This window comes from Pogona vitticeps, chromosome 1, assembly GCF_051106095.1.
Source record: "Pogona vitticeps strain Pit_001003342236 chromosome 1, PviZW2.1, whole genome shotgun sequence".
Classification (NCBI taxonomy): Eukaryota; Metazoa; Chordata; class Lepidosauria; order Squamata; family Agamidae; genus Pogona; species Pogona vitticeps.
In genome coordinates this window covers 281,667,432-281,695,112 of record NC_135783.1, presented here as the reverse complement: position 1 = coordinate 281,695,112, position 27,681 = coordinate 281,667,432, and the positions used below count along the sequence as shown (strand labels likewise).

The 27,681-nt window shown below is 42.7% G+C and overlaps 1 protein-coding gene across 1 annotated transcript in view; it reads right to left on the bottom strand.

Annotated features, from left to right (window-relative positions):
- Positions 1-27,065, bottom strand: part of NAT10 (N-acetyltransferase 10) — a 50,771-nt gene extending 23,706 nt beyond the window's left edge. The window contains exons 1-11 of the mRNA XM_020782827.3: positions 26,927-27,065; positions 24,401-24,522; positions 22,212-22,303; positions 21,143-21,314; positions 11,824-11,946; positions 10,729-10,790; positions 8,509-8,623; positions 7,052-7,159; positions 6,089-6,222; positions 5,518-5,611; positions 478-576 (exon numbers count right to left, since the gene is read on the bottom strand). Coding sequence (XP_020638486.3) covers positions 478-576; positions 5,518-5,611; positions 6,089-6,222; positions 7,052-7,159; positions 8,509-8,623; positions 10,729-10,790; positions 11,824-11,946; positions 21,143-21,314; positions 22,212-22,303; positions 24,401-24,508 — 1,107 coding nt within the window. The 5' untranslated portion in view covers positions 24,509-24,522; positions 26,927-27,065. The remainder of the gene's footprint in view (positions 1-477; positions 577-5,517; positions 5,612-6,088; positions 6,223-7,051; positions 7,160-8,508; positions 8,624-10,728; positions 10,791-11,823; positions 11,947-21,142; positions 21,315-22,211; positions 22,304-24,400; positions 24,523-26,926) is intronic.
- Positions 27,066-27,681: the final 616 nt, after the last annotated feature.

Sequence of the window (27,681 nt, the reverse complement as noted above, 5' to 3'; positions counted from 1 at the left end):
AATATCCCCCAAAAAGGTGCAGATAGTGAGGGTCCAGCCCCCTGGAGCCAGACCAACCACTCACAATTCCGCAGGTGCTACAAGCTCCGCAGAGCCTTCCTGTCGCTCCGTTGCTTGCAATAGATTAGCCAGTCCTGGCAGAGCGCAGAATGACGAGCCTCTCTGCCACGTCAAAGAGTGGCTAATCCACTGCAAGCAACAGAAAGCTAGGAAGGCACCGCAGAGCTCGTGGCAGCGGTGGAATTGTGAGTGGTCAGTCTGGCTCCAGGGGACTAGACCCTCATTATCTGCACCTGTTGAGGAGGACATTCATATTCATATACCTCCATCTCTAAACACAACCTTTTTCATTTTCCGAGATATGTCTTCGCCTTGAGGCAAAGGGGCTTGTTGTAATAAAATTCAATCTGAGCTTCTGCAAAGAGACTGGGGCATCTAAAGAGTGCCAGGAACAAGACTGTCATGAAGCATATCTACCTGGATAGTCTGTCTGTGCTCTCTGAAGACATTTACTCTGACAACTGCTTTACTAAATTCAGGGTTGAGGGACTGAATAATCTCATAATCCAAATGCTCCTGAAAAGAAACATAAGAAGCAAAGTCAGACTCAAATATGTAATACATTTTTTAATAAAAAAATTTCTTTCTCTATTATTTTAATAGGCCATTTTAACTACCGAATCCCTATTACATCGTTTGGACAGAGACAGGAATGTGGGGAAGTGCAGAGGAGGAGGATTGTGCGTGTTTGTTAGAGAGAGCTGGTGCACAAACTCAGAGATTATAACACGTCATAGCTCTTTGGAGCTGGAATATCTGTCTGTTAAATGCAGACCTTTTTACCTTCCACGGGAATTCAGCGTTGTAATTATTCTTGTTGTTTATATTCCGCCGGATGCAAATGCGGATTTGGCGCTGGGTCATCTGGGCGATGAAATTGGCAACTTGCAAAGTAAATTTCCGGATGCTGTATACATTATTGCAGGAGACTTCAATCATGTAGATCTACGTGCAGTCCTCCCCAAATTCCATCAACATGTAAGGTGTGCTACTAGGGGGCTGAACACCTTAGATAAGGTCTACACGAATATTGCAAATGGATACAGGATATTACAATTGCCACACTTGGGCCAGTCTGACCATATGTCCCTGTTTTTAGCTCCGGAGTATATTCCTCTGAGAAAACAGTCAGGGCCAGTAGTCAAGACAGTGAAAAGCTGGCCGGAGGGAGCAATGGAGCAGTTAAAGGACTGTTTTGAACAAACGAATTGGGAAGTTTTTGACCATCCTGATCTGGAAGAACATACAGCTGCAGTGTTAGGGTATATGGCACACTGTATTGACACGGTCACAGTGGATAAACGTATCCGGGTTTATCCCAATCAAAAACCTTGGATGACCGGGAAGGTTAAACGCCTGTTGTATGCTAGAAATAAGGCTTTTAAGTCTGGGGATGATCTAGACTACAGTGCAGCAAGAACGAACTTGAGGAGAGGCATTAAGCAAGCTAAGGCCGAATACAAGAGGAGAATTGAAGACTGCTTTCTCAGCAATAACATGAGGCAAGTTTGGCAGGGGGTTCAACAACTAACAAACTACAAAGCAAAAAAGGTTTCCTCGGGCGGAGGCATGGAGGTGGCTGAGGAGTTGAATAACTTTTTTGCTCGATTCGAGATCGATCAAACTGAAACTGTTCGTTTGCCATCATTTACTCAGCAGAGTCCCCCCTTCATTGTGAATGAGCAGGATGTGAGACAGACTATGAAAGTGGTTAACTCCAGAAAAGCAGCTGGACCCGACTTAATTCCTGGTCGGGTGGTAAAAGACTGTGCTGATCAGCTAGCCGGGATATGGACTATAATTTTTAACCGATCCCTGACACTATGCGCAGTTCCCGTCTGTCTCAAGGCTTCCGTCATCGTTCCACTGCCTAAAAAGTTGCCTACAAACAGTCCGAATGACTACAGGCCGGTGGCACTAACTTCAATCTTAATGAAGTGCTTTGAGCAGTTAGTTCGGAAATATATTATCTCCTGCCTTCCTGATTCCTTTGATGGGCTTCAGTTTGCTTATAAAGAAAATAGATCAACCGAGGATGCAATCAATACTGTGCTTTATATGGCTTTATCCCACTTGGAAACACAAGGGAATTATGTAAGAATGCTGTTTGCGGACTTTAGCTCTGCTTTTAACACCATTATACCCCACAGATTAATAGACAAACTTAAAGATCTTGATTTTCCAGATTCTATCTGTCTGTGGATTTGGGATTTTTTAACAAATCGTCCACAAAGGGTTAAACTGAATGACTACATCTCTACTGACAAGATACTCAGCACTGGCACTCCACAAGGCTGTGTCCTTAGTCCACTACTGTTCTCCATTTATTCATCAGATTGCACCAATAACCATCCCAGTAATAGGATTATCAAATTTGCAGATGATACTACACTAGTAGGACTTATCTCTGGGGATGATGAGTCTGCGTATCGGGACGAGGTATTACAGCTATCCCGCTGGTGCAAAAAAAATAATCTTTTATTTAACATCCAAAAAACCAAGGAATTCATAGTGGACTATAGGAAAAAAAGAGCAGACATTCAGCCACTGTATATAGATGGAGTTTGTGTGGAACAGGTGGTTGAATGTAAGTTTCTTGGGACTATCATAACAAATGACCTGACTTGGAGTGCAAACACCGCTGCGTTAATCAGGAAGGCACAACAACGGTTGTATTTTCTAAGGATTCTTAGAAAGCAACAATTGACTGAGAGTTTGTTAATCACCTTCTATCGGAGTTCGATTGAGAGCATATTATCCTACTGTCTCTGTGTATGGTTCACGAGCTGCACAGTGGCAGAGAAAAAGGCAATTCAAGGGGTGATCAAGACAGCCCAAAACATCATTGGCTGTTCACTCCCCTCTTTGGAAGAATTGTATAAGAACAGATGTAAGAGGAAGATATCTAACATACTGAAAGACTCCTCTCATCCGGGATATCAGCTCTTTAAACTATTACCATCAGGAAGGAGATTCAGGGTATTGAAAGCAAGGACGAGCAGATTCAAGAACAGTTTTTACCCAAGTGCAGTATTGAGGTTAAATGCGGGGCCATAAGTTTTTGGTGGACTTTTTAATTGCTGAGAGAAAACGGGGTATCTATATTTGGATGGTGAAAGTTGTGTATATTTTAATTTTTTTTTTTGTAGTGTTGTCCAGTTTTACCTTGGGGAAGAGCACCTCATTTCGTTGCACCCACTTGTGAGCGCAATGACAAATAAATTTCTTATGTCTTATGTCTTATGTCTATTCAGATGTTCTAAATAAGGTTAAAGTGAATGTGTGAGGGACGGTCAGTATGCGTAATGGACAGTATCAGACTAGGACTCATAAGACCTGGGCTCCAATCTCCCTTCAGCCATGGAAACTTACCAAGAAGGTGGTGACAATGGTAAACCACTCTTTCAACATTTCACACACCTTGGAAACCCTGTGAGCTTCCCCTTAACTCAGAAATGATTCCATGGCACATGTAACAAAAAAACAAAGCACAAGGAGGGGTGGCATTTTTGCTTTTATCACTCTTCCAATGCAGAGGCACTTTTCTAAAAAGGAGAGCCCCTACAAACAAAATAGGTGTCAGAAAGTCGCCTTCCGCATAGGAGGTATTGAAGAAAATCGGAAATGGAGGTGGTAATGGTGGAGTTAGCAAGCTCATCCCTGTTTTCCCTCCTCACATACTGGCAAGATTAAGCCAGAAAGAAAAAGGGGGAAACGTGGCAAAAAGCTGTGGAACTTGCAAGACTAACAGATTTATTTCAGTGTGAGTTTTCGTGGATCAAAATCCAATGCTTCGGATACAAGGAGAAAAACTACTGTGTCCTCTACATTCATACACACACTCCTCTACAATAGCCATGAAAAACAAGAAGAAAGGTTAACTGACATGAGCACATTTTCAAGATACATTTATCTCTAGCATTTGCTCATCCCAATCAGAGAAAGGCAATTGTGGTTTTCCAAACATTGTTGAACTGCGACTTTCATCAAGCCTAGCCATTAAAAGGACAATCGTGAGGCACTGTGGGAGATTCAGTCCAGCAGCTTCTGAAGGACCATGAACTGCCAATCCCGAATTCAGAGGAAACTGTAGAAAGGGTTATTAAATCACAACTATGCACAGGTACGTTTGATATGCACAGCACGCTGAATATATGCATGGCATGCACAAATGGAAGCACTCCATAGGCCGACTGCTAGAGCAGCAATGTTCTCTTCATTAAAATACCAGTAGAACTGTTCCCAGGAAAGATACAACGAATATTATTCAGGCAATTAATTTAAAGTCATCTTCTGAACCACCTAAGAAATCAATCTTACTTTTCTTTGAAAGGCAAACAGAACCTGCTTCAGCAAACTGATTGGTTTAACCTAGCTAACCGCACAATCCTATACAATCCAGAGCGAGCCTCACCATGTTTAATGGGGCTTGCACTTTGATTTGTGGAACAGAACATTCTGTCCTTAACTTCATCTTGGTCTCATAACACAGCTGCAACAACTATTTTACTTCACCTGAAAGCTTATAAATGAGGGCAAGAACATACCACAACAGAATTCATTCTCAAGTCTTCATATTCAGAAAAAATTTCAGAAAAGCAACATTTAAAGTATTTGAAATTATACTTAGCCAGAGTAGCTTACAAAGAGATCACACAACTGTAGAAGTTCAACTACTTAACAAGAGAAGCCAACTAACAAATTATGCTGCTAAAAATGATTATTATATGCCAGCTAAGCTCCTTATATAACTTAAAACATCCAACAATATGCTGGCATCCAACCCTTAGCAAATTCCTACAACCTTCTGCAATATCCCAAACTAGCTGCATACTGGGCAGCCATGGGAAGAGGGACTCTCCCCTCCCATTTTCATCAGCAGAATTAACCTGCTAGATCCTGGCCTTTCATTGACAACTACAGTGCTACATTTAAAGGCAGAGTTCAATAAATTTTTTGGTATGAAAACACCACTGGGCTTCAAGGTAATGCAAAATGCTGGAAATTCACCAGCTGTTATTTTTCATGGCAAATTAAAAAAGCAAACATCAAACCCTCCCTTCATTATCTGATTTTGGTTTCAGAAACCTCCAGAAAGCACCGTTCTTCAAATCCATATAGCAACGGTGCACAGTCTGTGGCTCTCCATATGTGTTTGGAGTTCCCATTAGCTTCATGATAAAGCATTATGGGAGCTGAAGACTGAATCTGACATCTTGGCCACAAACAGCCACCCAGGGCTATTAATTCCCCATCCCAGACTGACACCCAGGTGTCCTGTTTTCCAACTTCTTCAGGAAGTAGCACAACCCCTGTTGCCCCTCTTCCTGAAAAAGAGTCCTTGAAGGTCAGGAGATGGGTGAACATTGAGTTGCATTAGGAGACGGCATGAGCAGAACGGCATTCTGCTCTTGTAAATGGACTCTCCGGATTGAAGCTGGTATCTGCTGGTATTACCTGATACTGTAGAGCATCGAAGCCTTTGAATACAAATTCAAACAGGGTGTGAAGGTTATCTGGACTGGGGGATGTGACAAAAATGTTGGAGTAGCTATAAAAAGAGAGAGAGAAGATGAAACAGATGTTACAATCTGTTGCCCACCAAAATGGTAGAATAAACTCTGTATGTTATATGTCAAAACAGCTCAAATGGAAGGAAAAACACCAATGCAAAGTATATTATGATAAAGAAACCTGCAGTTTTCTTGAAAAAATGAGGTTTCAAATGTATCATCATGTATTTTGCACTGTATATATAACATTTAAACATACACATAGCCACTCCAAAATCACCCCAGCTCCAATCTTAACTAAATAGAGACAAGGATCCCATGTGAAAGGCTAAGCAATCTTTCATTTTCTGCCATAGCTGCACCATCCCGACTTATAACTTGATTTCAGGCAATAAATTACAAATGAATCTAAGTATGTTCCACGACTGATTAAAAAGACTCCTTTTGGACAAACAAACATGAAGATTCCAGTTCTCAAAAATATTTCTTTCGTAAAATACCCAGGAGTAACTTACCCAAACGCTACTGCCCCAGCTATGGCCAGCCCCAAAGCAGCTGATTTCCCACGCCCTCTGGCAGCCGTCAAAGCCACGGTGCTTCGCAGGGTCTTCTCAGATATGGCTTCAATGAACTTCAGAACGGCTTTTGCCTACCAATACAGAAACAAGTAATCAGGCTAGATTTTGATTGAGATTGTTAAAGAAAAACGGTTTCGCAACAATAAAAAAGAAAGAGAGGAGACATTAATAGAAGCTACACCAATTATGCTTAGTGCTTAGGTTTCATTAGCCACAATTTTTCAAACATAAAACTATACATACTGAGCAAGAACTAAATTTTTCAACATCTACTGTTATTAGTCTTTGCTTCCATTTACTTGCTCTTCTCAACAACCTACTGATTCATTCGTAGCATTTTTATACCACCATTTTCTCTTGCTAAAAAGACAGTGGAGCGACACACCATGAATCTAATACAAAACAATGCAGGACAAGCCAACATTATTAATAAATGTTTGAAACAATAAAACTGCTTAAGAAAACATTAATATACTAAAAGTAACTTAAAATGCTAGGTTAAAAGAATGCCTCAACACCTTTCCTAAAAACCAAGAAAGCACCAGAATTCTGCTCTAGGCAGAGTGCAATCAAACATTCTGGAGCTCTTCTCTATGTGTTTAAACAGACCTCTGCAGGCAACAGCATCTCCAGAACACCCTGTCAGGCAGAACTTTAGAAAGAAACAGATTTATAATTAGTCCTTCAAACAGGCTCCAAGCCATTTTCAGATTCCAAAGATTAAAAACAACACCTTGGAGTCAGCAGGGCCACCTCCATCAAGGTTTCTTAGCGTTGGTACAATTGGATTTTGGTACTGTGTACCAGTTAGCAGCCTTCTAGCAAAATGTCTGCAAGCAAAGGAGGCTTCAGTAGCTAAGCCACCACGTGTGTATGCTATCCCCGTTTGAACTCACTTACCTGATCCAAGGTTTTACAACTATCAACCAGCACGCCTACAGGTTGTGTATCCAGGAGACTTTCTTTCAACTCCTTCAATTCTATATCCTGAGGACTCAGGCTGTCTTCCTATCGGGGAGAAAAAGAGTTGCACATATCAATAAAGAGCTGCTACTTCTAAAGCAAACACAAACACCCTAAAGTGTGGGTCCGATGGCAATTTTATATATATTTTAATTGTATTTTAATTGCTACATAACTTTATTGTATTTTAAATGCTGTAAGCCGCCCAGAGACCTTTGGGTAGTGTGGGCAGCATATAAATTAAATAAATAAATAAATAAAGCACAAGTCATGGCAAGTTCATTTCAACAGAAGCTGGGCAAATGAACATTTTCCTGCAGCTTTTAATCAAACGACTCTGATCACACCTAAGGGATATACATTGTATAAATTTTGCTGAATTATCTCCCAAAGCAATAAAATCCAGAGTGCTTACAAAATATGAAATAGTGACAAGAATGTAAAGAAAGTGAAATTCAGATTAGCCTGTTAATGTCATTTCAAAGATGCAAACACAAAAATGAACCAAGAGTGTATGAGACTGGTTAATTATGACATATATTGTGGAAATCAAATGCAAAAATAGGCTATAGCTTTAGAGACCACTAAAAATTATCATACAATATAGGAGCTTTTATGGTTCAAAAACCACTTCATCAGGTTTGCACCAGTGAGAAGTCCAAAAAGTTCATGGCATGATGGATTTTGCCACAAAAGTTACTCTTAGATGTTAAGTCCAAAAGTTCTTGGCAAGTTGGAATTTGCCAGGCACATCTCTTTTACATGTTAGCCAAGAAATAGTATGGTTGCATGTGCGAGCACACACCCTCCCTGTGGCAATAGCAATCTTCCTCCCCAAAATATGTCAAAGGATAAGAATTTTTAATCTGTTGGCTACACATCACCCAGGCTCCAGCTGTGCTATTCCACTGACAATTTCCCCTACCTTTTCTATCTACATCCAATTGTATTCTGCACACCTAGGAGCCCCTCCAGAGGGGATCTGGGGACATTGCAGAGAGTTGCAGAAGGGAGAAGGGAAGGAGTGGAGTAATGGAAGTGTATCAATGCACTTAGAACAGTCCCGTTTTTCACCTACAACTCCGCATGGCTCGGCCACCAGGGCCATGGATTTTTCCATTGTTTCCCAGTTCTCTTCTCCCCGTGTGACTGCGAGGACAAAAAGTAGTAGTCACCCCCACCTTTCCCAACCCAAGAGGAGGCACAAAATGGCCACTTTTTGCAGTTCATAAAAATCTCTCACATCTTCTACAAAGCACTTTATTTCAAAAAGAGAAAAGAGTCCTGCTGCTAGTCAAAAAGTGGTGTGAAAATATGGGTTAGATAAGTCCAAAATAATCTTGAGTTTTAACACAAAGCCCCAAACCCACAGCTTTTATCAGAAAAGTACCCACCTGAGACCGAGGAGGAATAGCTTGTATGTTTGCAACATGGCTAGAGATCGGGAGAATGTTAAGCTGATCATCAACTACCATGCAGGTTTTGCAAGAGGCAAGAGACAGAATGAACCTGCAGGATGAAATAAAGGATGCAATAAAATCAACCATGTTGGAATGCATTTGTGTGGAAACATTTCTGACGCTTTCCATGGAAACCTCATATCACATTTGCTTTGGCATAATTCTAGCAGAAAAGTCTCCATATTTGTTCTCTGCCCACAAACTATTCCACTTTTTGCTGCTCATCTTCATAGGATATATATTCCCCTAAATAAAATGACTTAAAAGAAATCTTTATGTACGGTACATCTTGCAAGTCTGCACAAATAGCTTCTGTCCTAGCTTACTTCAACCTGAGCCCCAGCAGTTACTTGGAAATACCACTCCTATCAGCTCCAGTGGGGTACCTCTACAAAGTTTTAGGATCGTTTTTTTCACTTACTCATTAATGATCTGGGATATACAGGTAAACAGGGAGGTGGTCAGCCTGAAGATCAGATGACACCATATGATGGAAGATACAGTGGTGTCTCGCAAGATGAAAGTAATTCGTTCCGCGAGTAGCGCTGTCTTGCAAAATTTTCATTTTGCAAAAAGCGGTTTCCCATAGGAATGCATTGCAATGCATTCCTATGGGAACCTCGCAAGACAAATGAATTATTTTCGTCTTGTGAGGCATCAGTCTTGTGGGGGGGAATCGTCTTGCGAAGTACGGCCATAGAAGAAGCGTCTTGCGAGGCACCACAGCAATCGCAAAAACCATTTGTCTTGGCTCATTCCAACATGGGGAAATAAATGGCAATTAGTTTTTCAGATCAATGATTCCTCAGATTCCAGCCAGTATTGGTACTGGTCATTAGGGGTCTGAATTTTAAAGAGCTAAGTTTTCCAAGCTCTCAATGAATTTTACAAAAGCACATCTGCTTCAGTCTAAGCAAATAAGAAGTGATGTTCCTGGGGAACAGAAGGAGGCTAATTTCACAAAAGGCTGACAAAGTCCGAGTTGATGCTGACCAATGCACTGTGACAAGGTTTTCTCTCTAGACATTATGTAGACTGTTGCACCTCTTTCTAAAGCATTACTCACGAGGTCTGGAAGATCATTAGTGTATGAAGTAAATTCACTAAATAGACAATATCAGAGGTTCTCAGATTTTATCACTGCAAGCCCATTCTCCTTAAAGTCTGAATATATCCATCCTATGTAAAAAAAAAAAAACTTCCACAATCTGTTATCCTCCAGATTAGATCTCTTAGATGCAATTTCTCATTATCTCCAACTGGTGTCTGTATTAGCTAGGGCTGACGGGAAGCACAGTTTAAAATATCTTTTTTAAAAAACAACCAGATGGAGGTCCCTGCTACACAAACACAACACATGTGCTAAAGAACCAGCTTAACATTTTCTACCGTGTTTTCCTGAAAATAAGACAGGGTCTTATACTAATTTTTGTTCCAAAAACGCATTAGGACTTATTTTCAGGGAATTTTTTTTTCCATGTACAACAATCTACATCTATTCAAATACAGTCACGTCCTCTTCTTCTGGTTGCTGCACAATGATGGAGGGCAGAGTTTCACTTAACTGGGGCTTATTTTGGGGGTAGGGCTTATATTACGAGCATCCTGAAAATTATACTAGGGCTTATTTTCAGGTTAGGTCTTATTTTCGGGGAAACAGAGTATTTAGCCCACATCACACCATATCCCAGTACTGTCCATCCGAATGCAAAAATAAATGTAGCATCAAATTGATTTAATCAGTAATTTGTCACACTGAAACAAGTACACATTTAGCAGTGCTTGCTCTTCTAAGTCAGGGAGGTGCAACACTTTATCCTCTAAACATTTTAGAATACAATAGTATACCCACAATCCCATAATAGGGAAAGCTAAAGTGATCTGTTTACCCAAAGATCCGGTAAGTCAAGGTTTGCCCACCCTACTCTAAGCGATCAGATCACTTTTCTGATCACCATTATTCCTAAAGGTAATCCATAGTTCCTCAGTACTTCCACTGAAGCCTTGCGAACCTTTGGTTTGCAATATTAAACAGATCTGGAACCAGATCTGACCAGAATGCCCAGTGAACACATCGCTTAAGTAGATAAATACAATTTACCGGCAGATATACCCTTGGGAGCAGGTATGCTCAAAACAACCCACACAACCCACCTTTCATTGAATCTGCCAACCACATCTTGATGTGCCTCCGTCCGGTAGCGAGAATGTACATCCTACAAAAAGAAAGAGTTTTTCATATGAAAACTGAAGGCCTCTTTGAAAAATAAAATACATAATCCGCAAAACAGAGAGTAGCGAATTATCACACCACCGCTGTTGAGACTATGCTACTCTGCTCACATTTTGCCAAACACATTCTAAATGTTTCACGTTTTATTTTGAAAGAAAAGGCTAAGTAGAAACAAATGGTGCGTGAGGCCATACCCACATTTCAGATTCATGCCAGCTAAGTAAGTTTTCAGAAACATTTGTGGTATGTATCTAGAGATGTGCTTACTATGTCCTCCAAGTCACTGTCTTACACGTTGACAAATCCTAGAAATGGTTGTTGTGGGTTTTTCAGGCTCTTTGGCCGTGTTCTGAAGGTTGTTCTTCCTAATGTTTCGCCAATCTCTGTGGCCAGCACAGAGTGCTGTCCTCTGAAGATGCCGGCCACAGAGACTGGCGAAACGTTAGGAAGAACAGCCTTCAGAACACGGCCAAAGAGCCCGAAAAACCCACAACAACCATTAGATACCGGCCGTGAAAGCCTTCGCGAATAAATCCTAGAAACATAGACCATTTCGTTATAGGAGAAGGCAACCTAACCCGAACACCCCAGCTAGTATTCCAAAATCAGGAAGCGCCAAGACAAAAACAGTGATGATAAGAACACATTTGGGGAGTGTTTTCCTGAACCCTGTAGTCACAGAGTCATAGATTTGGAAGAGACCACTGAGGCCATCCAGTCCAACCCCCCGCCACACGAGAACATCTATCAAAGTATTCTCAATAGATGGCCATCCAGCCTCTGCTAAAATACCTCCAAAGAAGGAGACTCCACCACCCTTTGAGGCAGCCCATTCCACTGCCGGACAGCTCTGACCATCAGGAAGTTCTTCCTAATGTTCAGATAGACTCTCTGGTCAGTTGCTAAGGCCACCATCTTGCATGTGCATTATATTTTTACTCTTCAGCTTTCACCTACATAGCAAAGCAAGCCAGTTATCGGTTAAGGATACATCAAAGTTTCTTAAGTAACCATACCATGGTCATAGTGTAGAGCTGTTTCAGGGAGTTCATTGTTCTCAGAAGAATAGTGACAATGCCCCCACCTTCCACTGTTTCAACAGTTCTAGCTAGCAGATTTGGTGTCAAGGCTTCAAAGTCCTAGAGGTTATACACAAAAGCAACAAGTTATCTTCAGACACAATATACCTTTATTACACTGATACCACCGTGCCATCCAGAAAGCCAATGATTACAAGTGCCCACCACCAAAAATAAAAGCCCTCCAAATAACACATAGTGAAAAGAATATTTTTTCCTACTGGGAGGGAAAGGACATCCTTACAGTGCTTAGTCCTACCCACCTGATAGAATCTTAAAGCCAATCATATTTGAGCCCCTGGTTCCTTTTGATGGTGAGGACAACTCAAGAATCCAGTCTAAGTTCCGGTTCCTTATCTTCCCTCAGTTCTCTATATGCTTTCTTATTTCTTATTCTTTATCCTTCTTTGGCTCTCTCTTTTCTCTCACCTCTGGGATGCACCTGCTGGAGATGTGTTGCATCAAGAGGACAGATCCAGGGCCTTCAGTGTATCTGGAGAACCTCACGAGGCAGTCTATGGCTAAGCCCAAGGCAATGCCTTGGCCTACTGGACAAGGGAAAATGGGAGCTCCCTGTGCAAGAGGGGAGCCTGTACAGCAGACCTGCCATATGCACTTACAGAGGCCTCACAGGATGCATGCCAGTCAGCAAAAGGTCCTTATTTGCCTCTGCTTGCATCATTGAAAGCCATGCACCGTATTCAAGGTTCTATTTCAGGAGAATCCTGGTGCTTCTAGTGACAGTGTCCCAGAGGAGGCAGGTGTTACATACAGCACTGATGTTACCTGTCTGTCATGGGTTTGGAGGGAAAGTTCCATCCTATGGGGAGTGGAAGGCGGGACATCAGGAGGAGGGGCTGTACTGTATATATATGTGGAGCGTGTGTGGAGAAGTTGAAGAAGAAGCAGCAGCTGGGAAGAAGAAGCTGGTGTGGGAGTCTGTGTGTCAGACAGGGTACTACTGTGTGCCAGTCAGTACCAACCTGATAGGTTCAGGTGTCTGTATGGTTAGCCAGAACTGATAGGTTCAGGGTCTGTGCTTCAAGTTAAGTGTTCTGTGTGAACTAAACTGTGTGCATGTATGAATGAGACTAAGCCACGTTACTATATCTTATTCACCTGATCATTTTATTTTGCCTGTGTGTTGTTTTAAATAAACCTTACTCTTTTATTTGTTGAAAATCCATCCCTGGTCTGTGTGACTTCTTATAGGGAATGGTTGGTGGCAGCTTAGTTAACGTGTGGCAGATCCCAGTAGGTCTGGGTTTGTAACATTGATTGGTGTCCAGTGTGTGGGATACGACTGGTCCAGTTGTCCAGCGGTCCAGCAAAGCCTTGGCAAGTGTGCCCAGAGCAAGGGGGGTCTAGTCAGGGACAATCTGAGAGCGCGTAGGTAATCTTCTAGGTGTGCCTCACGGGGGGGTGCACTAGTAGAAGAACGTGTAACCTCAGATTGGGGGCTAGATTAGGGAGCTCTGAGGCATTCTGTTTTGGCGGGAAAAAGCTGAGGCAAAATTGTAAAGTAGAAGTGATTTAGCCTGCCTGCTGAGAGGCCCAGCAGAGGGGGGTAGACTCTAGCTCGCAACTGTTGCAAGTTAGTGCTGAAGGACAGCAGCAATCTATAGAGAAAGCTGGTTCTGAGGCAAAAGAAAAAAAAAAGTGGTCGCTTTATTTTGAGGCTTGACTTTTGAAAGCAGCCTGTTCTGGGGGGGGGGGGGGATTATGCCCTTGACTCGAAGCCAAATGGCAGAAATGGGTGAAGCGAGGGAACCCCAGGGAGACCAAGGTTCTGAGGATGAATTTGGCTCAGTGCAGGATGAGAGCATGGGAGAACAGAACCCAGAACTCAGGAAAATGCTCATAGTCCAACAGCATGAACTGAGGATGAGGCAATTTGAAATAGAGAGAATGGAAAGAGAGGAAAGATTAGAGAGAGAAAAAATGGAGGAAAGGGAAAGAGAAAAACAGAGACATTTCGAATTAGAGAGAGAGAAAATTGCTCTGGAAAAAGAAAGAATGGCGTTTGAGTTAAGAAAATTGGAAATGATGAACCAGAACAATAATAACAATAGGGATTCTGAGGGAGGCCAATTGTCTAAAGCTGACCTGAAGAAATTCCCTGTGTACCACAAGGGAGATTGTCCTGAAGTGTTCTTTTCCCTAGTGGAAAGAGCGTTTGTGGACTTCTCAGTAAGGGAAACTGAGAAGATGACCATCATGCGATCTTTAATCAGTGGCAGCCTTGCTGAAGTTTATTCAGAGATGCCAGAGGAACTGATGAAAGATTTTGCAGAGTTTAAAAAACTGGTGTTTGCAAGACATGGGATAAATGCGGAACAGCTGAGGCAAAGATTCAGGTCAATCACCAAGAAACCAGAGCAGACTTTTACCCAAGTGGGGGCTCAATTGGTGAGGCTGCTAGAGAAATGGCTATCTCAGGAGGGGACAGAGACCTTTCAGCAGCTCAAAGACTTGATAGCGCTGGAACAGTTCTATTCAGTCCTGCATGGGGAACTGAAATTCCAGGTGAGGGAAAGGAAACCGAAATCTGTGGCAGAAGCAGCCGAGATCGCAGATTTTATTTCCCAAATAAGAAAGCCCTTGGGTGAGGGGAAAGCGATGGGGAAACCTAAGGAAACCTACAGCAAGTACTCTCAGGGACCAGGGAAAAGCCAGCAAGGGGGAGGGGCCCATGGTGAAGGGAAGCCCTCAGGCATGAAACCAAGACCTCAGATTTTGGAGGGAAAACCAAAACAAGATGAGAAAGACTCAAAATATAGCAGAAAATGTTACTTCTGTCAGGGAAAGGGCCATCTAATCTCAGAGTGTGAGAAATTAAAGCAGCTAAAAGAAATTGTGCCTCAGGATTCGAGTGGAACCAAGCCAAAAGCTGTGTTCTGTGTCCAGAAAGAGCAAGGCTCATTGTCACTGAGGGAGCCTGTTGCCATGGCTAATCAATCTGGAACAGTTACATCTGCTGATCAGGCTGAGGAAAATGGTCCTCTTGTGGAGGTCAAGCGATGCTTGCTCGTGAGAACAGATTCTCAGTTGTTTGAAACAGCAGGGGTGGACGTAGGAATACTTGACCATCAGTATCGGGGGCTGCGGGACACTTGTTCCCAGGTGACCCTGTGCCATCCAGATATTATTCCTAGGGAGTATGTAATCCCAAATGAGAGCATGAAGGTGGCAGGGATTGAGGGGCAGGTGATCTCACTGCCAGTAGCGGAGGTACCTGTGAACTTTCAAGGCTGGAGGGGAGTTTGGCGGCTAGCGATTTCATCGACTCTGCCAGCAGCCGTGCTCGTGGGAAATGACCTGGCTGAACATGTGAAACGGGTGCTAGTGATTACACGTTCACAAGCCACCACGGGGACAGTTCAGGGGGGTACTGATGAGCCAGAGACGGAAGCAGAGGGGAGTTCAGAAGCTGTGGTGGAAACCTTAACCACAGACAGCCGATTTGGCCAAGAGCAAAAGGCAGACGCCACTCTCCAAAAGTGTTTTGAACAGGTGACAGACGCCCAGCTAACACCTGAAACCCCAGTGAGAGTTCTAGAGAAAAAGGGGATTTTATATAGAGAGACCCTGAGGAATATCTCAAAAGGGGGAGATGGGATCCGAAGTCAGCTAGTGGTACCTGAAAAGTATCGCCCCATGATCTTACAAAGGGGGCACTCTGACATGTTTGCTGCGCACTTAGGGGTGAACAAAACACAGCAGAGAATCACACAGAATTTTTACTGGCCTGAAATAGGGAAGCAGATCAAAGAATTCTGTAAACAATGTGATGTGTGTCAAAGGCAGGGGAATAGCCGCGACAGGACCAAAGCAAAGTTGTGCCCTTTGCCTGTGATTGACACTCCGTTCAAATGTATAGGGGTGGATATTGTGGGACCTTTGCCCAAGGCCACAAAGAGGGGGAACAGGTTCATTCTCACCATTGTGGACCATGCCACGAGGTACCCCGAAGCCATTCCCTTGACTAACATTGAAACTAACACAGTGGCAGATGCCTTGGTGGGGTATATGTCCAGGATGGGATTTGCCTCAGAAATAATCACAGATTTGGGAGCATCATTTACATCGAAGCTCATGAAACGGTTATGGCAAATCTGTGGAATTAAGCACAAGGAAACCACTGCCTATCACCCTGAAAGTAATGGGTTAACTGAGAAGTTCAATGGGACTCTAATGCGCATGATTAGGGCTTACTTGGCAGAGAATCCAAACAATTGGGACCAGAAGCTGCAATCCCTTTTGTTTGCTTATCGATCAGTGCCACAAGCCAGTACTGGGTTCAGTCCGTTTGAACTTTTATTTGGGAGAAGGGTGAAAGGGCCCCTTGATTTGATCAAACAAAATTGGGAGCAGATCACCCAGGATGACCCACAAGACGTTGTGACAGATAGAGACTCTTTGAGGAAGGACCTAAAGAGAAACCTAGAGCTAGCAGCAGAGACCCTGCAAGCTCAAAAGGTCAGAAAGAAAGCTTGGGATGACCAGAGAGCCAGTGAGAGGCACTTTAACCCAGGGGAGGAAGTGCTTTGGCCTAGGCTCTGCAAAGAGAACAAACTGCAGCTGGGTATCCCAGAAACAAAATATTTGGGTCACATGGTAGGGGGAGGAGTGATAAAACCCCTGGAGGCCAAGATAGAAGCAGTTCGTGATTGGCCCAGACCCAACACCAAGAAAAAAGTCAAATCATTTCTTGGGTTGGTGGGCTACTACAGAAAATTCATCCCGAGGTTTAGCGAGATTGCGGCTCCGCTGACCGATCTGACGAGGAAGAAGGCTGATGACCGCATCCCGTGGACCAGCGACTGTGAGGCGGCGTTCCAGAGGTTGAAGCAGGCGCTCATCAACTATCCAGTGCTGCGTGCTCCAGACTTCGACCGGGAGTTCATCATCTACACCGATGCGTCTAACAGCGGGGTAGGAGCGGTTCTTTGCCAGGAGGATGAGAATGGTGACCAGCATCCAGTGTCCTACCTGAGTAGGAAACTCCAGAAAGGTGAGAGACATTTGGCAGCCGTGGAGAAGGAGTGTCTGGCCATAGTCTACGCGATCCAGAAGGCCAAGCCTTGCATCTGGGGAAGACATTTTGTTCTGTGCACTGACCATTCACCACTGCAATGGTTAAAGACAATGAAAACCCACAATAGTAAACTTATGAGGTGGGCTTTAAACCTGCAAGACTATGACTTTGAAGTGAAGGTGGTCAGAGGGTCAGTGAACTGTGTTGCTGACGCCTTGTCAAGAAGACCTGAAGAATGAAGACGGCGAAAGAAACATGGACTATGTATATATATTGATGACAAAAAGTTAAATGTACCTGTTTTTTGAACTTGGTTTGTATGAATAAAGGTAACTTGATGTAATGTATATGGTAAATGTTTAAATGCCTAATTGATATGGTTAACTTAGAATGTAAGTATAAGTAAGTATGATATTGTATGTATAAATGTTTTTGTATGTTTTGGATTCAGGTTGTTTTTTGGGAAAAAGCACGTTAGCTTTCCCCCTACAAAACAACTTATAAAGAGGGGAGGTGTTACATACAGCACTGATGTTACCTGTCTGTCATGGGTTTGGAGGGAAAGTTCCATCCTATGGGGAGTGGAAGGCGGGACATCAGGAGGAGGGGCTGTACTGTATATATATGTGGAGCGTGTGTGGAGAAGTTGAAGAAGAAGCAGCAGCTGGGAAGAAGAAGCTGGTGTGGGAGTCTGTGTGTCAGACAGGGTACTACTGTGTGCCAGTCAGTACCAACCTGATAGGTTCAGGTGTCTGTATGGTTAGCCAGAACTGATAGGTTCAGGGTCTGTGCTTCAAGTTAATAATAATAATAATAATAATAATAATAATATAATTTATTGTCATTGTAAGTATATACACAGTATACCATACAACGAAATTCACAGACACCCAGAGACCAGACACATGCACACACATAACATTCCCCAAACACTCCCCACCCACTAGAAGTCCCCCACTAAAAATACAAACATCTACACCTCAGGCCAAGTAACACAGTCCAACTAATTATTCACTACTGGTGGTCTTTAAGCTCATTATTAATTGCAATTATAGCTCTAGGATAAAAACTATTTAGAAAACGTGTGGTCCGAGTCTTAATTGTTCTATATCTTCTGCCAGACGGTAACAGTTCAAAAAAGTTATAAGCAGGATGGGAAGAGTCTCTCAGGATGCAGTGTGACTTCCTCAGACAGCGGGATGTGAAGATGTCATCCAGGGTTGGTAGCTGGAGCCCGATGATATTCTGGGCAATTTTAATGGTTCTCTGTAGAGCTTTTTTGTCCGCTACAGAGCTACTCCCAAACCATGCCAGAATGCCATAAGTTAGGACACTCTCAATGGTGCTACGGTAGTAGGACAGAAGTAAATGCTGTGATAAATTTAACTTCCCGAGCATTCTCAGGAAATACAGCCTCTTCTGTGCCTTCTTTATTAGCATGTTGGCATTTATAGTCCATGAGAGGTCCTCTGAGATGTAAGTACCCAGAAATTTAAAACTACCAACTCTCTCCACTTCCTCACCGTTTATGTACAGTGGTAAATGTACATTTCTCTTCCTCCTAAAATCAATTATGAGTTCTTTAGTTTTTTTGATGTTAAGTGTGAGATGATTTTCTTTACACCATAGTATCAATCTTTGTACTTCCTTTCTATAAGCAGACTCATTGTTCTTATTTATGAGTCCCACCACTGTCGTATCATCCGCAAATTTAATAATTGCATTGGTGTTATATAATGGGGTGCAATCATGTGTGTACAGGGAATAGAGGAAGGGACTCAGCACGCAGCCCTGGGGAGCTCCTGTACTTAGTACCAGGGTAGAAGAATGGTGGGATCCCATCCTTACTGACTGTGGCCTATCTGTCAGAAAATCCTTTATCCACATGCAGATCTCCTGAGGTAATCCCAGGTTGATCATTTTTAAAAACAACCTATTTGGTAGAATGGTGTTAAAAGCAGAGCTATAATCCACAAACAACAGCCTCGCATAAGTTCCCTGTTGTTCTAAGTGGCTCAATACAGTATGGAGTACGATGGACACAGCATCATCAGTAGATCTATTTCTCCTGTATGCAAATTGCCATGGATCCAAAGAAGGTGGAAGACTAGCCTTAATGTAATCCAGCACCAATCTCTCAAAACATTTCATAATAACAGATGTTAAAGCTACTGGTCTATAATCATTGGGAGATACCACAGCTGACTGCTTCGGGACTGGCACTATAATAGATGTCTTCAGGCAAGTGGGGACTAAACTGTGTGCATGTATGAATGAGACTAAGCCACGTTACTATATCTTATTCACCTGATCATTTTATTTTGCCTGTGTGTTGTTTTAAATAAACCTTACTCTTTTATTTGTTGAAAATCCATCCCTGGTCTGTGTGACTTCTTATAGGGAATGGTTGGTGGCAGCTTAGTTAACGTGTGGCAGATCCCAGTAGGTCTGGGTTTGTAACAGCAGGGACCCTCAGGATATGAGTGGAGTCCTCCCACCCAGTTCCCCTCTGTTGCTTCAGCCTGGCAGGACAAAAATCCTCAAGACAAGGCAGAGAGCAGTGTTCCCCACCACCACCTTTGGTCTCCATGAACCTGGCAAAAAAGAGCAATTTTGTCCACATGTATCTCTTCCCACATGACACCCATTTCAAGAGCCTTCGGGATGGAGGAACCAGCAAGAAGCAGCACCATTTTGAAGCATGTGGCCTCCAACAGCATGGAGGGTCTATGAACTAAACGGGCGGTATACCCCCTCAGTTCACTGTCCTCAGGAGTGAGATCTCTCTCTTCTCCTTATTCTTCTGAAAGTGAAAGGGGGGGGCACTTTCCTTTAAGCATCAGAGGCCAAGGAAGGCCTTCTGGACATAGATTGGAAAGGCCCAGAAATCCCAGCCAGATTTTTGAGCCAAGCTTGGGGAAAGTCTTTGTGAAAGCTCCCCTCCTTCTCAGAGTTCCTGTTCCCTTGTGCATTCCTCATGGATGTTAGAGGAAGGGAAGGAATATGCAGCCCGCTGAGGAAATTCTCTTTAAGCTTTTTAGTAGAAGTTTTATAATCAGCCACATTCTGTTAGCAACAAACTATCAGTCTCCCCCACTCTACTATTCATTAGGATATAAAAGAAACATCTCATAGTACCGTATTTTTGCGTGTATAAAATGACACTTTTTCCTAAAATAATTAACAGAAAAATTGAGGGTCATTTTATACACAGAAGGAGGGGGGACGGATCAAAGTGCTTTGATCCCTGCTTCCCCCCTCCACATTTTGCAAAGATAATGGAGGGGGAAAGCGATTCCTGCTTTCCTCCTACACTGTCGTTGCAACGAAAATGTAGAGGGAAAGCAGGAATCACTTTCCCCCTCCACTTTCTTGCAAAGAAAGAAAATCTGGGTTAGAAAAGTGGGGTCTTATACATGGGGGTGTCTTATACACTGAAAAATATGGTAAGTGCCAATGTTACTTTTGCTAAACAGAGCTAATAGACTTTTAATTTAAATTCATGCAAACACTGCTGGTTTCCTGTAGAGCTGGATCATCCATGGCCTATGCACTGAGGTACTGCTGTTAAAAACCTGCTTGTATTTTTGGGCTGCTGGTGGGCAAATGTATGCCTTTACAATCAGAAGAAATGAAATATTATTTAACTTGATCCACTGAAAGACATTCAAGTTTTACCCATATTAACTGACAAGTACATACTTTCATTATTCTGGCACAAACCTGACCTTCCTACTGGTCACAAGAAATGACTGGCAAAACTGTTATGGTTCAGATAATCATCCTTCTGCTTAATAAGCATAAATGCAATGCAAACGTGGATGGAATGGAGAAGTCTCAAATTAATCATAGTTTTCATTTTCCCAGTTTGGGAAAATATGATTGCTAGTCTCAAAACAAGCTAGTCTTAAACTTCAAATCATGTTTTAAGAGCCTATTTTATTTAGACAAAAAGAAAATGAAGGGTTAATTTCAGGATTGTGTATTAACCAAGAATATTTCCTGTATTTTACAGGTTTCTAATGACTTTTTACAAGAAATACAATTACTAGATGCTGCTAGTAAAACAAACTGAAAATATTTGTTCTGCAAACTTGTATTTTAACAGCATGAGTACCCATATCTGCATTGCGTTCCGCTCAGGAGAAAATGCTATGAAGAAATGTAACCTTGCCAAGGACTTGCATGAAAAGGACTCTCACTTCTGGAGCATCCTACCTGGAGTACGCACATGCCAAAAGTATTCCCAAGAATTTTGTGTGTCTCATTGTAGTAACAATACCGAATATTTGTAGCTGCTATAAACAACTCAAAAGGGTCATCTTGCTTTAGATCCAACATTCCAGTTTTAATCTTTTTCTGTAGCTGTCTCATCCTTTTTTTACGGTGGCTGAAAAGAAAACAGGCCACATTAGAATCACCTTTGCTCTGTTAACTGAGAGACACTAAGGAAAACAGGTGTAATTAAACATTCAGTTGTGGCTAAAAGATGGAAGGTGGAGATGCAATCATTTAACAGAAAACTAGGCTTGAGAATCAACTTGGAGAGGAAAAATGAAAAGCAGCATTGGATCAGACCAAAATTATTTACACCACCATTCTGTTCCCCTAATAAGCAAACACCTATGCAAAACCCAAAAGCTGGAGAAGACTGAAACTTCACAGACATGTACGTGTATATTCCTGCTTCCCTGCAAATGATATATGAAGGACAACCGCTTCTGGTACTGGAGAAAATATATATACCCTCATGACTTATGTCCATTTATTTGGGTAAACAACAAGATGCTCGAAAGAAGAATGGCATCAGCATCAATAATTAGAGTGCCACACGTGATGTTCCCAAATGTCTATTCTATATAATAAACTGAAGAATGCATTTAATTTTTCCCATCCACCAGAAACAGATATTATTATTATTATTATTATTATTATTATTATTATTATTATTATTATTATTATTATTATTAGTAGTAGTAGTAGTAGTAGTAGTAGTAGTAGTAGTAGTAGTAGTAGTAGTAGTAGTAGCATTAGCATTAGCATTAGCATTAGCATTGGCATTATTAGCATTATTATTAGTATTATTAGTATTATTATTAGTATTAGTATCAGTATTAGTATTATATCCCGCCTATCTGGTCGGGTCAGGATCACTCTAGGTGGCTATTCTTGCTAATGACTAGCAAACAATTAAAAAATGCAAAGTTTTATAAACTGTAGCTCTGCAACATACTTGTAACATTTCCATTAAATGAAAAAGTAAAAATGGCAAGATAAACAATTTTACCTGCTAAAGCCCAGTTCTTTCTTATAACACCATAATACCGATGGTCTCGCCTTTACAGCTGCTTTAGACAACATATGATGGAGTATAACCACCTGGCAAGTGATCAGAAAGAAATCCACCATTAATTCTACAGAAAGCCAAGCAAAATATTTGTGAATCTGATTCGGAAAATGTCACAGGTTGAAACAGGTTTGCAAATGATTCCACACAGGGACAAGTAACAGAACTTTCAACACAAAATTATCTCTTAATCTACAAGAGTAACATTTAGGAGACAAGACAGATGAATGGATAGACAGATGGAGAGATAAGATGCCCCTGCCAAACAGCTTTGAACTTCAGCAGTTTTTTAAAAAAAGACCTAAATCAAAATTATTAAGACGTTACAGGTGAATCGACAATTATATTTTCTCTCTAACTTTGTTTCTTACCATCAGGGAATTTTGGCATTTTACCTTACAAGGAAAAAAAACTGGATTTACCGTATTTTTCTGTGTATAATACATCCCCATGTACAAGACGCCCCCCCCCACCTTTCTAACCAAGAATGTCTTTCTTCGCAAAAAGTGGAGAGGGAAAGCAGGAATCAAAGCGCTTTTATCCCTCCCTCCTCCTTACTTCTGTGCATAAGATAACCCTAAATTTTTAATCTAAATATTAAAAGAGAGAAAATTCTTGCAAAGAAAGTGGAGGGGGAAAGCAGGGATCAAAGGGCTTTGATTCCTCCCTCCTCCTTACATCCGTGTATAAGACGATCTTAAATTTTTAATCCATTTTAGAGAAAAATATTGTCTTATACATGGAAAATATGGTAATATTCTTTAAAATGGAGGCACAACATAGGTGCGGATAGCTGTTTCTTCTTCCCAGTGGCCTATGAGAGAGTCCCAGGTACCTGAAACCACCTCAGATTCTAGGAGAGGCTAATTTCACTTGTCACTAAAAAACAGCCATTGCTCCTTTTTTCCTTTCCAAATTTGCTCCAGAATTCTACCCAAAGGATGGAAGGCTGAATGAACCTCGAGTTGGCTACCTGGGGTTGTACCCAGGTCGTGAGCAGTTTTGGTTGCAGTACTGCAGATTAACCACTGCACCATGAGGTTCCTTCCAATAGGGAAAAAATGGATTTTGTAATGAAAACTTAAAAGATGTAGATAGATTTCTATACACTTAGTCAAATGGCAATCACTACACATATGTCCTCCATGTCAATGTAAATACAGGGATATATCACAGAGTTTTTTTAAAAATGCCAAAAGATAATGTGAAGCACCTTTGCATTCAAGACGTAGTGTGGCAGCCACAGGTAACCAGGGACTGTGTGCAGGCAAATGAACCAGCTCACAGAGGAGTTTTTTTTTTCTTTTTGCTCCCTTTATACCTAGTATTTAATCTAAGCGGCTTGCTAGAAGAGAAAAGCAGCTCTCCAAATCATTTCTGCCAGTTCCCTGCAGGATATTAAAAGGTTTTGCAGGCCAGTAACTTTTCCAGGCTTACTTTAAGGCTGACTATATCTTTAACCAGCCTTCTCCAAACTGGTTCCCTCCAGATGCTTTAGACCAGTGGTTCTTAACCTTTATTACTCCGGTGTTTTTGAACTGCAACTCCCAGAAACCTCAGCCAGCACAGCTGATGGTGAAGGCTTCTGGGAGTTGCAGTTCAAAAACACCTGAGTAACAAAGGTTAAGAACCAGTGCTTTAGAGAGCAACATTTAGCAATGTCAGTTAACATGGTCAATAACAATGAATCATGGGAGTTTGAAAGTCCAAAACCCCTGAAGGGGTAACATGGGGGGCATGTCTTAGATAACGATGGAAGAGTCTCATCCATAAGTAGGTCGATGTACATCTACAATGATCTGTGGCTATCCATTCACTGCTTGAACATACAATCCTAAAATGACAATGCCACACCTTCCACATGAACAGTTTCCTGCAGCTGGTGTCCTTTAGAGATGGACTACAACACCCATGACTCCTGATCTTTATCCACCTTATTTGAAGGTGACAGGAACTGTGGAAGGCATCATGCTGGGAAAGGCTGCATAAGCCCTTCCATACCATCACATTACATCGGCCTTCCCCAACCCAGCACCCTCCAATGTGCTCGACGAGAATCCTATCATCCTCCAGCTTGTATGACTACAATGTAAAAAAGTTAGTTTGGAGAGTCACCAGTCACACCTTACCTGATCTTTGCCACGATCCCCTACGATAACAAAGAGTGTCCTGTGCCGTTCAGCCACTCCATTTTCTATCAGCACCCGAATGCGGTTATCCACTTTCTTCCTCTGCATTTTAGTGAAAGATCCTGTACAATGGGTAAAGATTACAGCCCTTTCGATCAAGCCGGTGTGCTATTAAGATAACAGTTGGTGGCCAAATGCTGCAGAAATTCTGCTCAGCCACGAGCAATCCAAAGGCTATGTGTGCTTCCTCACGGTAGTTTCTACCACCACATGCCACTGCAGCCTTAAACTCACAATTCCATCTTTTTAACCCTAACAAGAAACATTAGAAATGTTGACACTGCAGGATAATTCCTAACAGCAAGCAGTAGCTGTAAGCAAGCTACACCATGTCTGATTATCGTAATCTAATTTTAGCAAAGTAAACAATAGAATTGGAGTTTTCTTGGCAAAGAATTACTCAAGCCCCTTCGTCATGACAAGGCAGCAATCCATGAAGGAGACTAAATAAAAGCCTTTGACTGTGTGGACCACAGCAAATTATGGCAAGTTCCAAAAGAAATGGGAGTGCCTCACCACCTTATCTATCGCCTGAGAAATCTATATGTGAGACAGTAAGCAACAGTTAGAATTGGATATGGAACAACTGATTGGTTCAAAATTGGGAAAGGAGTATGACAAGGCTGTATATTGTCTCTCTTTTTATTTAACTTATATGGAGAATACATCATGCAAAAGGCTGGACTGGAGGAATCCCAAAACGAAATTAGGATTGCCAGAAGAAATAGCAACAACCTCCGATATGCAGATGATACCACTCTGATGGCGGAAAGTGAGGAGGAATTAAAGAACCTCTTAATGAGGGTGAAAGAGGAGAGCACAAAAAATGGTCTAAAGCTCAACATAAAAAAAAACCCTAAGATCATGGCCACTGGTCCCATCACCTCCTGGCAAACAGAAGGGGAAGATATGGAGGCAGTGACAGATTTTACCTTCTTGGGCTCCATGATCACTGCAGATGGTGACAGCAGCCACGAAATTAAAAGACACCTGCTTCTTGAGAAGAAAGCAATGACAAACCTAGACAGCATCTTAAAAAGCAAAGACATCACCTTGCCAACAAAGGTCCGCATAGTCAAGCTATGGTTTTTCCAGTAGTAATGTATGGAAGTGAGAGCTGGACCAGAAAGAAGGCTGACCACCAAAGAATTGATGCTTTAGAATTGTGGTGCTGGAGGAGACTCTTGAGAGTCCCCTGGACTACAAGAAGATAAAACCTATCAATTCTGAAGGAAATTAACCATGAGTGCTCACTCGAAGAACAGATCCTGAAGCTGAGGCTCCAGTACTTTGGCCACCTCATGAGAAGAGAAGACTCCCTGGAAAAGACCCTGATGTTGGGAAAGTTTGAGGGCAAGAGGAGAAAGAGACAACACAGGAGGAGATGGTTGGACAGTGTCATCAAAGCTACCAACATCATTTTGACCCAACTCCAGGAGGCAGCGGAAGACAAGAGGGCCTGGCGTGTACTGGTCCATGGGGTCATGAAGAGCCAGACACAACTTAATGACTAAACAACAACAAACAATATCATTACTAGTTGTTATCTTGCTCCTATCATGTTCATTCTAACAAGCTCAAGGTGATGGGATAACAACATAAATAAACAATAAATAGTACAGTATTATAACAATACCATAGTGAAAATATAATCAACACTTCAACCAAAAATAGGTTTGTGTCAGAGCGCTGTAATTCGCCTTTTCTCTTTCAAAAGCCTCCACTGCCTGCACCTTTCTCGAAATAAATCAATCCCAAAATTAAGCAGAACTAGTTACAATAAACACCACATGAAGCGAAAATGTTAATTTCATCCTGCCCAGTCCTACTTTAGAATCTGTAGCTGAGGGTGCGATCCTTCATTTGCTAATCTAGATGTTTCTTTGAGTCAATATGAACATGATTGCACCCTGAGTTAGCAATATCGAGCAAATGAAAACGTTCGGAAGTCATAGAAGTTCAACAGACATTTATGCATCAAGGCAATGAAGCAAAAGAGAAAACCAAGAACTCTGCAGACATATTCAAAGGCGGTTCTTGTTGGACCCACAATGTATGTTCACAGACTTGCCTGACCACCAGGATGTTTCTGTCGGCAGAAACCGGCCAGGAAAAGGCCAGTGTTTAAAACGTTACTGCCACTGTCAATACTGCCGGCACCTAATGACCTCTGACCTTACTGCAACTACAGCCCACCCACCCCCCAAAATCTGCACGATTATATGCCTAGACTTCTGGACAACATTTCCCTCAGCTGACCAAGGCCACCAAAGTTCATGCTGCCATCAAACCGGCCCGCTTTTAAGACCGCGCGTGGCTTATTCCTTCTGCCCAACAGACTAACACGGGGAAAGGGGGGGGGGGCGCTCCCTTGGGAGGGGCCGGCCGAGCACGAGATGGGGCCCCGGGGCTTCCCCCCCACCCCAACGCCAAACCCGGCCGCCTCGGCTTCACCGCTCAACTCACTTTCCCCCGCGTCTCTCCTGCTCTGGCGCCGCGCTTGCCACGGTCCTGACACTCAACCGGAGGCCGGCTCCCCACGTGCACAAAAAGAGCACGTAGGCTGCGCGGCGGCGAGGAAGGACCCCGCCGGCTGGCTTCGGGGCAGGTCGCAAGGATGCCTGAGAGAAAAAGAAAAAAAGAAAGAGAAAGAGAAAGAGAGAGATAGAGAGAGAGAGAGAGGAGAAAACAACCGAGCCAATCTCGGCAATAAGCACATTTCCGGGGAGAGGAGCTCAGCACTGCGCCGCCCAGGGACAGCAAGGGGGAGGTGAAATCTCCCACGGGGGGGGCCTTTCTCTTGCCGCGGCGCCGCCTCTTGCGCAAGGGCTTGGGCACACAGGAGAGGGAGGAGGCGGTTCTCAGCCCTGGGCGGGAACGGAGACGGCGCTTTCGTTTTCCCCTTTCTCCCCTGGCTTCACAACAGCCCTTATCCACGCTTTTGTAGATAAAGGATCGCGCCGCCTCCCGCCGGCGGAGCTCCGCGCCTGCTCGAGAGCAAGTCTCTTTCGTTCTGAACCAGACTGTAAAGCCCTCTTCGCTTCTTTACCTGTCGGTATTTTTTTCCCCGAAGGACTTGTCGCACGTTATGTCAGATTCTTCCAGCAACCCTCCAAGGCGAATACTGTAGCGAGTTGCGTAAGACGCTCAGGAAGCTCGTGACTGGCCGTTTTTGTTGGTGGTCCTTATTGCATACTCAGGTACCACACTACTAATGATGG